Source organism: Telopea speciosissima, chromosome 5 (genome assembly GCF_018873765.1).
Source record: "Telopea speciosissima isolate NSW1024214 ecotype Mountain lineage chromosome 5, Tspe_v1, whole genome shotgun sequence".
Classification (NCBI taxonomy): domain Eukaryota; kingdom Viridiplantae; phylum Streptophyta; class Magnoliopsida; order Proteales; family Proteaceae; genus Telopea; species Telopea speciosissima.
This window is the reverse complement of record NC_057920.1, coordinates 8,272,495-8,285,553: the sequence shown is the minus strand read 5'-3', so window position 1 is coordinate 8,285,553 and position 13,059 is coordinate 8,272,495. Positions and strand designations below refer to the sequence as shown.

The 13,059-nt window shown below is 40.6% G+C and overlaps 1 protein-coding gene across 1 annotated transcript in view; it reads right to left on the bottom strand.

The window, feature by feature from the left end:
- The window catches only part of LOC122661973 (pyridine nucleotide-disulfide oxidoreductase domain-containing protein 2), a 74,690-nt gene extending 62,410 nt beyond the window's left edge, over window positions 1–12,280 (bottom strand). Inside the window, exons 1-5 of the mRNA XM_043857498.1 lie at window positions 12,265–12,280; window positions 11,696–12,007; window positions 11,166–11,327; window positions 9,331–9,510; window positions 9,038–9,095 (exon numbers count right to left, since the gene is read on the bottom strand). Of these exons, the coding sequence (XP_043713433.1) occupies window positions 9,038–9,095; window positions 9,331–9,510; window positions 11,166–11,327; window positions 11,696–11,961 (666 nt within the window). The 5' untranslated portion in view covers window positions 11,962–12,007; window positions 12,265–12,280. The remainder of the gene's footprint in view (window positions 1–9,037; window positions 9,096–9,330; window positions 9,511–11,165; window positions 11,328–11,695; window positions 12,008–12,264) is intronic.
- Between the last annotated feature and the right edge of the window lie 779 nt (window positions 12,281–13,059).

Below are 13,059 nucleotides of genomic sequence, written 5' to 3'. Positions count from 1 at the left end.
TGTAGAGGAGGTCAGGGCGGTCACAGGCATATAAGCCGTTTCGCCGGAAACTGCTCCACGCGCCGCCGAAAAAAATGCGTGAATCTCACGCGCCTGGTTTTTGTTTTAAACAAAAAAAAAAAAAAGGGTTTTAATTGCAGCTGGCGATTCATCGCCTGGTCGACTCGGTAGGTTTTCCGAGTCAACCCGGTAAGGCAGGCTGGTTTGACTCAAACCCCGACTTTGTATTCGGGTTAAGCTCGATCCGAATTGACCAACCTGAAACTAATCCGGCTGGGCCAACCCGAGGCCAGCCCGAATCTGACCCGACTAGACCAACCCAACCTAATCCAGCTGGGACAATACTAACACGACCCAACTGGATCGATCTGAACCCAACCCGACCGACTCAAACCCGGTTCAGGTGGGTCAATATGACCCGGCACGAGAGGTTATTAAGCCAGGCCGGTTTGAACCGGGTTAGATCAAGTTGCACCGGTTGGTTTAACCAGATTCAACCAGGCAGAGAGTGATCTCACGCGCCGCCTTCCAGAGGCGCGTGAGGGTGCGTGGGATAGAGTTTAACGTCCCGGTTTTTTCCCCTGCGTCTATTTTTAAATGATCTGGGCATTGGTATGTGCCACTTGCTTCAAATGACACTTCTGGAACCCACAGTGAGCATGTTTGTGTGTTTTTCAATTTTTATAATATGTGTTTATGCACTCTTTGATTCCAAATGATCATGAGATAAATACTTGTGAAGATATGACATGATGTAATGCAAAACAGTAGCACTATTTCATTAAATTATTGTGTGTGTGTGAGGTTTTATAAATTAGGTTGTTCACATTTATGAATGAAAACATCTCATAGCTGCATCGTGGGTTATTGGGTATTATAATAAGGTTAGATGGAACCCACCAAAGTGGTAAAACCTGATTTTATTGTAATACCCATAACTCAAGGTTTTCTATATTGACAGCAAAGAAAGGTGATGCTTACCCAAAGGTAGCATCATCAAGGACTAAAAGGTAATACACACACACATACAGGGAGAGATTAACCTAGGAATAATTGTTTACCCAAAGGTGACAATTTTTTCAAAGGTTGGTGCTGCCCTGCAGTAATTGCAAAGTGTTGAGAGGACCAGTGCATTTCAAAACCCAAACGTTAGAGATGTAGTTTCGGTTGATACGCTTGTTTTATAGGCTAGTTCATTAGTTTATACACTAGCATGGGTTATAGGTATAAAAATACCCGGTTTAATATATTTACTTTCCTGTGATGAATGTATGATTTTATTATATCCTTAGGACAGATGTCTCTAAGCCATGATTTGTTGGATATTCCCAAGCTTTCTGGTGAGAACTATAGAAGTTGGCATGAGGATTTGGAGGTCTATTTATGCCTCAGAGACCTAGATCTTTGTCTGAGAGAACCCAAGCCAGCTGACCTCACCTCAGTCAGTACTCAGGCTGAGAAGACTACCCATGAGAAGTGGGACACTGCCAATAGGAAATTCCTGAAGGTCACAAAGCATGCTATCCCTGAGACTATGAAAGATAGCATTACCATGAAGGCGACTGCAACAGAGTACTTGGAGGCAATTAGAGTCAAGTTTGAATCTTCAATGAAGGCTCAGTTAGGTGATTTGATGAGTACGCTGAGTCGCTGACAACTGCCAAGTATGATGGAAATGGTAGCACCAGGGAACACCTTCTGGGTCTAGTTTCCTAGGGAAACAAAATTAGGGAGCTGGAGATAAATTTTGATGATGACTTCCTAGTGACCATTGCACTGAATTCACTTCCAATGCAGTATAAGCATCTTCATGGCACCTACAATGCTTTGAAAGATAAGTGGAATATGGATGAGTTGATTACCATAGTTGGGCAGGAAGAGGCAAGGATGAATAGGGATAGAATTGAAAGTGCCAATCTCATCCAGGGCAAGGGGTCTTCATCTGGAGGACCTCACAGAAACAACAGAAGGTTTTCCAAGAAGGGCAGGTACACACCCTACCGGACTGGAAGGAATCACAATGAGCAGGGCAACAGAGGGCAGCAGAGCAATAGAGAGAACACAGGGCATAAAGATTCGAACAGTGTTGAATGCTTCTGGTGTAAGAAGAAAGGGCACATGAAGAAGGACTGCTTCAAGAGGAAGGCTTATCTAGATAAGAAAAAGGACACTGGTAAGAATACATCTCTGGTCTGTTATAAATCTTCCTTTATACATGCACCAGTAGACACTTGGTGGTTGGATTCTGGGTCATCCATTCATGTGACTCATTGCTTACAAGGGTTCACAAGCAGGAGGGTGCCAAGCAAATCTGAGGTGACAGTGTTCATGGGGAATGGAGTGGAAGTGCAAGTGAAACCCATAGGAACTGTTAGATTACTTTTGAAATCAGATAGTTCAAACAGTTTTATTGAGTTGAAGGATGCTGTTTTTATTCCCTCTATGAGGAAGAACTTAATTTCAGTTTCCAGATTAGTTTCAGATGGATATTCTGTTAATTTCAATAAAGATGGCTTCACTTTGGTTTTGAATTCTGTTGGTGTTGGTTCTGGCTATTCTTCTGATGGTTTGTATAGACTGAATTGTGCCTCTTCTTGGGTTATGAATGTTGGCTCTAAACGCCAACTAGTGGATGAGAAGTCTCCTGTACTCTGGCACAGAAGGTTGGGCCATATCTCTGGGAAGAGAATGGATAGGTTGATCAAGGAAAAGGAACTTGATGACATGGATTTCCAGGACATGGAAACATGTATTGATTGCATAAAGGGGAAGATGACTTCTTCTACGAAGAAGGATGCCTTTCGCCACAATGAGGCCCTAGATCTCATCCACACCGACATATGTGGCCCTTTCCCGACTCCTGCACTTGGAGGCCAGTGCTACTTCATCACCTTTATAGATGACTGGTCTCGATACAATTACATCTTCTTGCTTGCTAAGAAGTCGAATGCATTAAATGCTTTTATGATATTCAAGGTTGAAGTAGAACTCTTCCATTCCAGAAAGATTAAATCTATCAGGTCTAATAGGGGTGGAAAATACTATGGAAGAGCAGGTGATACAGGACAGCAACTTGAGCCCTTTGCTAAGTATCTACAGGAACAAGGGATAGCTCCACAGTACTCCATGCCAGGTACACCTCAACAAAATGGTGCAGCAGAGAGGAGGAATCGTACTCTAAAGGACATGGTCCGAACCATGGTCAGTAACACCAATCTTCCAGAGTCTTTATGGGGAGAAGCACTCAAAACTGCAGCTTACATTCTTAACAGAGTGCCAAGTAAGTCTGTAAGCAAAACTCCCTATGAACTCTAGACTGGTAAGAAACCCAGCCTTAGACATCTACGAGTCTGGGGATGCCCTGCAGAAGCCAAACTTTTCAATCCTCAGCAGAAAGTTTGGGACCCAAAAACTGTGGGCTGCTATTTGTGGGGTACCCAGAAAGGTCTAAGAGCTACAGATTCTATTGCCCAAGTTCAGGGAATAGAATAGTAGAGACTACCCATGTCAAGTTCCTTGAGACAGAAGGGGATCAGTCTGTGCCCCGAAATTTGAGTTTTGATGAATGATTGGAACATCTGCAGTAGCACCAGAGTCGAGCGAGCCCTTGTTGATAGTAGATGATGATTATCACATGGATGTTGATGTGGATGCGCCCACAGATCCTATTATCACGACCACTGCAGTTGTGAATGAGCCATTGCCTGTGATCAATGATCCGTTACCAGCTGACACGGTCACCGTAACAGACCCTGAGCCCTTGGGGAGATCTAGCAGGACTCGCAAGTCTACCATTCACTCAGATTATGTCACATATCTGAATGAATGTGAGTTTAACATAAGTAAGGAGGAAGATCCCGTTACCTTCCTACAGGCGATCAATAGCAGAGATTCTGACAAATGGGTAAAAGCTATGAAGGAAGAGTTACAATCCATGCAGAACAATGGTGTTTAGGAGCCGGTAGATATTCCACATGATTACAAGGCCATAGCATCAAAATGGGTCTTCAAGACCAAGACTGATTCTCAGGGAAAGATAGAGCGATACAACGCCAGACTTGTAGCGAAGGGTTTCACACAAAGAGAATGCATAAATTACATGGAGACCTTTTCTCCAATGTCTTCGAAGGATTCATTCAGAATCATCATGGCCAATGTAGCACACTTTGACTTTGAACTGCATCAGATGGATGTGAAGACGGCCTTTTTGAATGGTGATCTGGCTGAACAAGTTTACATGCGTAAGTCCGAGGGTTTTGAGGAGAAAGGCAAGGAGCATCAAGTTTGCAAGCTGAAGAAATCACTATATGGACTGAAACAGGCTTCTAGACAGTAGTACTTGAAGTTCAATCAGATAATAACTTCATATGACTTTGTTGAGAATGCAATTGACAATTGCATTTACCTGATGACTACTAGGGGCAGGTTCATCTTCCTGGTACTTTATGTAGATGATATTCTGCTAGCCAGTAGTGATCTTGGTCTACTTCAAGAGACCAAGCAGTTTTTGTCTAATAATTTTGAGATGAAGGACATGGGTGAAAACACCTATGTACTTGGCATTGAGACAAGTCGTGATAGAAAGCGAGGTCTTCTTGGTTTATCACAGAAGGCTTATATTGACAGAATCTTGAAGAGGTCCAACATGTCCCAATGTTCTGGGAATGATGCACCCATCAGCAAAGGGGATAAGTTAAACAAGCAGCAGTGTCCAAACAATAACCTTGAGAGAGACTCTTTGAAGGAAAAGCCTTATGCTTCAGCTGTAGAAAGCTTGATGTATGCACAGGTGTGCACTCGACCTGATATTGCTTTTGCAGTTAGCGTGCTTGGGAGATTTCAGTCTGATGCAGGATTGGCTCACTGAACTGCAACTAAGAAGGTGATGCATTACTTACTGAGGACTAGGGACTTCAGGCTAGTCTACAGAACAGATGACAAGCTTGAAGTGGTTGGATACTCAGATTCAAATTTCAGTGGATGTACTGATGACATGAAGTCAACTTCAGGTTATGTCTTCTTGATGGGTGGAGGAGCTGTTTCATGGAAAAGTGTCAAGCAAACGATTATAACTTCATCTGCCATGCAGGCAGAGTTTGTGGCACTTTTTGAGGCGACCAAGCAGGCAGTGTGGTTGAGAAATTTTATTGCAGAACTGAAAGTTGTTGACTCTATCTCTAAACCCTTGAGACTATGGTGTGACAACAACTCTGCAGTCATCTTCTCAAAGAACAACAAAAAATCAAACAGCTCAAAGCATATTGAGATAAAGTATCTTCTAGTTAGAGAGAAGGTAAATGAGGGAGAGGTTAATGTTGTACACATCCCAACTGAGAAGATGGTGGCTGATCCTCTCACTAAGGCTCTTTCAGTGGGAGTTTTCAGAGGTCATGTTACTAGCATGGGACTTATAGAGTCTTTTGATATGTTTGTTTAGTGGGAGTGGGAGTCTGTTTTCCCCCTTTTTTGACTATTATTTGAGCTCTTTACTTGACCAGCGGTTTTTTATTCTTTTGCCATATTAATACATTTGCTGGTTATGGTTTCATTATTTATTCTTATATGACATGTCTTGCGAAATGGCGGTTAGCCACAGACGGTATTTAGCCAAAGATTCTAAAATGGCGGTTAGCCATAGGCGGTATTTAGCCAAAGATTCTAAAATGGCGGTTAGCCATGGGCGGTAAGCCTAAGTGTGGTATTAACTCAAGTTCATGGCGGTTTTGCCCAAGTATGAGTTAATGTCAAAGTGTACTACCTGTGAGGATTTTTTAAGATAAAGGATCTACAAGGAAAGAGCCTTTCCTTGGTGATCACTTGTTGTGCTTCTGTTTCCTTACTTATACATATACCCAAAGTGGTTCGCGTTAATAGGTCATTTGTGGCTGTGATGACAGAAAATTGTATGCCGTATGTTGAAGCATGTCTTCTGCTATCGTTCGACACAAGTGGTTAGTAATTAAATCAAAGTGATTTGAGTGGAAGATTGGGCCTCTGGCCAAATCCAATAAAAGATGTGTATTAATTTTGCCCAAGTGAGAGATTGTTGGGTTTTGGGCTACATTAATGCACATTGATTATTGGGCCCATAAAATAGGTTACCCACTCTAAGTTTTAAGTCAGGGGTATTTCTGACCTAACACATTGTGGGAGTGTGTTAGGCTTAGGTAAATATTATATATTCAACCCAAGGTCCCCATAGCCATCACTTGTCATTATTATCTTTTCCTACTCACGGGAGATTCAAGAGAAAGGCTGTGGAAGGCTATTGGGAAGCTCTAAAAGCTTGGGGATCGACTTCAGCTATTAGCCAAAAGGGTATGTCATTTATTCATTGCCTTCCAAATCCGTATGGGATCTTGTATGAATGATGAGTGATTGAAATCACAATAGAAGCACCACTAGAGACTTATTATTCAAAGAGAGGGTGTGGATATTAATTGATAAGGGAAAGTAGGGAAGCCTCAATGATATAGGGCCAGCAATCCTGAAATAATAGAAAGCGGGTTGAAAGTGGGTGGGTTAGTGCTGTAAGCGAGACACCCCTATTTATTTCTAGGGGTTTGGTTCCAATCAGCCTGCTTTTCGAAGCCGGTTCCCTAACGTTGATAGGGAGAGAGTGCTCGTAGATCAGCTCGACCACTGGGAGAGGAACTCACCGATCGAAACAACAAAGATGAACAAAGGAAGGAGCGCCGCTTGCACCCAATCAGTGGTAATAGGCCAGCCAAGGTTGGGTGAGGAAAATGGTATGAAGGAGAGGATACATAACAGAACTGCATCATTCTATAAGTTCCTACCAAGTGATTTCCAACAAAACACACAATAAAGATTAAAGGAAAAAATAGACAAAGACAGTAAGTTACCAACAGCAATTCTCATACAAGTATGTAGTAGTCATTTGCAACTGGTTTAGTTGGGGAATCTAATACACATCGTTAATGAATATTATCTCAATAACTAGATTTTTTTTCTTCTAAAAAGAAGACAATCAGGAAATGAAAAGGGATATTAAAAAAAAAAAAGGTAGAAATACCATATTAAATAATTCATAGTGTTGGCTAGTAACTGTTATCAGGTATTGGGGTCATCTGCTCATCTATAATACAGTTGCTGGCCTGGTTTAGAACAAGAATAAGGTTTTCTTCTTTGTTTATTTTTTACTTTTTACTTTTTTGGGAGGTGTGGGGGAAGGGACTGTCAGTGGTGCAAGGAGCTGAGCACTAGTTCAAAAGTGTAACCTATTTAACTTACCAGTTTAACCATTTTAAGTGATCCTCAGATCAAATTGAAGGAACCAAACATCTTTATTTTCTCATTTATCTACACATACAGATGGACATGAAACACAAAGATATATGAAATTGGATGATTCATATATTAAAGGAAAAGAAAAGAATGGGCATGAAATCAGGAAACCTTTGACCAAAGCAAAAGAATCAACCAATCCAATCTGGAACTAGTTATGTATGGAAGTTCCAAAAAAATGGTTGAGGAATGTCATTTACTCCATCAACGAAATCATGTTCTCTCATTCACAGTAAAGATAAAATAAATTAGAAAGAAAGAGCGAACAAATATAATAATACTACTACGAGAGAAAGACGACCCAATAAGAACAAATGATAAAAGGTAAGCGAAAAAGGATCAACACAATGAAGAAGAATCCAGTCAAATTGATACTCTCTAGAGGACCATGGCTTCTAACAAATGGCAAAAGATCATCGTCAACTAGCCCAAATATTTTAATTTAACCCCCATGCTGGAAAGTGGTGGTGGGAAACTTTTTTGTAAAGCAGCGAGGAGCAGAATTTTATTTAACAGAAAAAAAAAAGTACTTTGATAAGCCAAGATTAAGCATTAGACAGGGGCAGTGAACCATCCCTCTCCCCAACCAGCAGCATTCTAAATAACCTCAAGGCTTTACAGAAAGGGACGGATTATACCTAAAAAAGCAGCCCAGCTATTGTGCACATGACCTGTTTTTACTTCCTTAAATTTTTCCTCACATCATGAGGCCCAAAAACATAACTGATTCGTTAGCCTTAGTAGTAACCCCTGAGGTGGTTCCAACTTGTTTTTCTAACCTCTTCCCCTTAAACCATATGGATCAAGACCAGCTGGACTCAGCAGCCAGATTTCCTACCCTGTTCTTCCCGGACAAGGAGAACCAACTCTCAAGCACATTAACAAAATGCCCCCACTTTGCACAACTTATCCGTGCCCTCCAAAATCAAATCCCATACCCCGTGAACTAATTGACAATGGATGAAGAGATGACGCACCACTTCCTCATTGCTAAAGCACACGATAGCAACATTCTGGAGCAACTAACCTCTAGAGCTAAGTGATCAGGAAAGAATAAGTAAATAATAAATGTACCTTAGAATGGTCATTGACACATATCACCTTCTTGGGGAATTAAGAGAAGCATCAATCAAGAATGATACATATGAAGACTTTACCAAGAGACTTCAATTAGTCTTTAGAACCCAGATCCTCCAGGCTTCCCCATTTATTTAGATTTCTAAATTAATCATAGTTTCCAAAGGCCCTGTAATTGAAAAGGTTTGCCATCATTGTGGGTAACCAACCCTAAAATATTTGAGAGGAAGCTATATAAATATTTTCTCCTATCTGCGCTTCCCAGTTAAAACAGCAAATGTCCCTCCAAAAGAAAATGTTATACACCCTAGCCAACCATAGTTCAGTACTTTCAAGGAAGCCTACAGTTCATTCACAAAGCCCTTCCAAACACCAATGAGTAGCAAAACCAGAACCACTATCCCAATCATCATGCAATCCAAACGTAGTAGAAACAACTTGATACCATAAGCAAGTCTTTCCACCATTGCATGGTGAACAAGTTTATCGAAGAGGTTAAAAAACTCGCATCCACTGCTCTTGCCCTGGCAATATTGAAGCATGTGAAATTCTAAATAATTGACATCATGACGCAAATAAAGTTAAACATACAAGCTGACTGAACTACATGCCACCAAGAGAATATACCGAGTACTTAAGAAAATGCAACAACCTCAAACCAGTTATTCAAAACCTTCGATGCTGGGGATAGTAAGAGATCCACAAAGGCCCTGTAAAAATAATTCGAGACATATTAACATTAGAAAGAAACAAGCATAAATTATAAAAAAAAAAATTTGATATGCTTGTTTCATAAGCTAGAGTTTAACTTGTTTCCCATTTAATGGACAACAAAGAAAAGAAGAAATAGCAAAGCTGTCAATTTAACACGAGAGTCGAGAGAGCAGAACAATACAGAAAAGAGAAAAAGAACCTCAATATGATTGGGAAGAAAAGAACACTCACACCATATCTTTTTGCCCCAATGCTAAAGCTTGTTGCATACAATGAGCCCAAAATGCCGACTTTTGTAATTTATCCTTCATCTGATCAGTGAAGGACAGAACCCCATGCGAAGTTTCAGGAGTAGGTGAATCCAAAAGAGAATCCATGAATTTACAGAATTTTTGTAGCTGGTTCTCATATCTACATGTTAGAAGCCACATGTCAAATAAATAAAGGTTGGAGAAACAAATCAAGGTTGGGGAGCTATAGAGACAATTTATTTAAATTCAACCCAAAGGAATTTGTTTGAAACTTAGAAAACACACATGAGCATCGTGGAGGAAGCTAAAGGGGGAAAAATGCCTCACGCTTTGAAAGGCTTGAGTATACTACAACGTAAAGGGACTTTACTCTTAATATTTTGACCAATACACTGTATTAAATAAGCGCTAATATGTTCCATACTCATCCTTTCATCTGCCTGATGCTACAAATGTAAGTCAATTCTACAATCTCTAAGACTGACATTTGATTCAGAACTGGCAATTTAGATGCCAAAACCTTTGCTGTATAGAAGGAATTCCAAATCCAGGATGGGAAAAGTAGAAGTAAGATTGTAAATTAGGATGAGGCTTAAGGAAGGAGAAAGCCTTAGGAAAGGATTGCTAAAATAAATAAAGAATAGAGATAAGCACCAGTACATGGCAGTTTCAGGCTAGAAAGCCGGTATTTTGGATCTTTCAAAACTCGTACGGGTTCTATGATGATCTTACATGGTTGTCATCAAGTATCACTAGGAGCTGGTCCAATTGGCCAACGTGAAGGCAGGATTGCAGGAAGCAGATTCTGGTATGTATAAAAATTATTTTTTGTGCAACTAGGACCACTGGATTCCATTACCATTTCCCACTAAACTCTCAAGCAAGTCCAACATAGGTTAACACTTACATTGCTTAACCCAGAAGAAGGAATAAAACATACGTTTATTTCCCTTCATTCAGGAAAACAAAGAAGCCCTCTATACCTTCTTTGTAAGTTATACATATATTAAAAATTGTGCTCATGAGGTTGACAAACGATACTTTTTGGCCAAAACCTCATGATTTAGGGAAATGGAAAATCTGGATTTATTAAAATATTGGCTTTTCAATTGTTGATGCACCTATTCGGTTATATAATTAAGTCCATAGTTGTCAAGGGACGCCTAGGCATCCAGGCACCTTGGACATCTAGGGGGGGCGCCTTGGTCGCTTTGTTGGTGTCACTTTGTATCCAGGCCCCCTCCAAAGCCTTGGGTCACCTAGATGCCATGACAACTATGATTAGGTCACACACTTGCATCACAAGTTTGAAATTCCACCATCTACCAATGAATTTGGCACTTCATCGAGCCTTAGAAGAAAGAATAACATCATACACTGTTAGTTCATAACTGAACAAATAGGTCATCAATTATGCAGAGGGAATTTATCTATGCTGGGTCAACTTCTTTATAAATTCCAATGTTTTGCTAAATGAAGTTCAATATCCAACTTCAGGAAAAGGAACTACAAAGAACACTGTCAACAAATGTGTGTCAGGTCCATTTTTTACAAAATAAATTTTGATGGTTTGCCATTTGACATTCACATTGTAATCTTACAAGAGAACTACTACATTATCCGCAATAGGTAAAACAATGGTAATCAGCAGCGTGTATAAGTAAACTATGTCATAGTAACACCCCTATAGATAGATAGAGAGAGACTGCTCTATTCAAGTTCGAGTTCATTCCAGTGTAGAGCACGATCATCGGAGCGAAAAAGGCTATGATCTATGAAGCAAGATTATAAGTGAGAGTAAAAGTAGGACAATACCTTGGATATGCATTTGCATCCTTTTCGGAGAACTTAGAAATCTCTGAGTGATTAAGGTCAGCATCAGGACCCAAAAGAAGATAACGTCCATCAACACAGGGAGTGAACGACGAAGGATTCCTCTTTAACAGCTTTAGCCCATGTCTTCCCAGCTCAAGCTCCCTTTTGCCACCAGTAATTTTGAGGGGGAAGAAACGAAGATAAGCAATTCGGAGAAAACCCAAAACAAAAGTTTACGCAGCAAAGAATAAGAAAAATAAAGCAATAATTATCTGAGAAGAATGCATGCCCACACAGTACATGTAGATACTGGGATTACGTTTGTTAAAAGTTAAAACTAAATGCCTTTCTTCTTTTCCTGATGTCCTTTTCAAAGACATTAATGAAAGGGAATAAACCAACTTTTCACGAAGGATCGTATCCCAATGGAGTTCAGTAATCCAGGCTACCAAGTAGCGAGACATGTGGGACACAAGTCCGAGCAAGTAGGTTAAAGAAGATGATTAAGGAGTAAAGGAATAGGTGAGGACCTGATGACGGAAGGACGTAGGAGGCTCTGAAGGTAACTACAACGTGAGAATTTGAATCCAGGGATCAGCTCTTCAGTGACGGCAGCACCACCAATGAGGTGGCGCCGCTCAAGAACAACGACGGAGAGACCGGAGCGAGCCAGATACGCAGCCGCGGTGAGGCCGTTGTGACCTCCACCCACCACTATGGCATCCCATTTCTTCTTCGATGCAAGCGCTTCACGTGAGCCGTTGCCCGTGCTGGTGCTCAGGCACCTTCGCCACATCTTCTCTGAGTCTCTAGTGTCTGGTCTGGATGGAATCGACTACACCCTATGCGAATTGGAATGCAAGAGTGATAAGTGATAATTAACTCCAACAGAGAGTGATTGCATTTAAAAATAAATAAATAAACTATGTTACCATTACAAAGTTTTTAAGATCTTACTGCCACAAATACAATAGTTTATGAGTTTTACAAGTTACATCTACCCGAAAAAATTGAATAAGAAAAGGTGAATGGACAGCGACTGTCTTCGATCGTTTCTTCTAATTTGTTGATTTCCGCTACCTCACGTTCTCTTCTGAACCTCCAACGATTTCCTTCTCTATCTTTCTCAATCTATTTCTCCAACAATCTCTCTTCCTACCTCTTCTTGCCTTTGCAACTTCTTCACAGAGGTTTAAGGATGGTTTATGATATAACAGGTTTCTTGGCCCGTTCCACATAATTGTAAACTGGGTTTTTTTATGGTAAAAGATGGACCAATAGAGAGAGGCTGAAATGGAGAGCTCTGAACAACATCAGAGACTAGTCACCGGACCATGATGAGAACTGAACTGAATTCATAAATACAAATGGGAGCATTACATCATTGGAAGAGTTGAGATCTTTTGTTACAGGATTGAGTGACAGATTCTGATCCTGTGTGAATCTCGCTCTTTGTTCTTTGCTTTTCAAGAGTTCATTGCTTTTCAAGAGTTCAGTTGTGTTAGAACTTAGAACTGTCATTTTCAGAGTGATCTGTTCCATCTAAGTCGGTTTTTAAATTTGTGGGTTGAGGATGGCCACGATGCCGGTGGGGTGTGGAAGGCCCCGCATTTGGTTAAGGTAAAATGAAATCAATTGGTTGGACCAAAATCCCTTGAAGGCTTAAACCCTAAAAAGAAAAAATCAAAGAAGTGGGATGTTGCATGTCATATGTGTTAGGGTTCCACGTGAGAGCAATAATCCACATTGGAATTGAATAGTCTGATGTGAAGACTTATAGGTACTTGGACATCCTGTCCTTAACTGCTAGCTTTTGAGAATAAGATTCAAGTCCCTAACAAGTGGTATCAGAGCCGGAGTGTGAAAATTCTCGTTTAATTGAGGAATCTCGGGG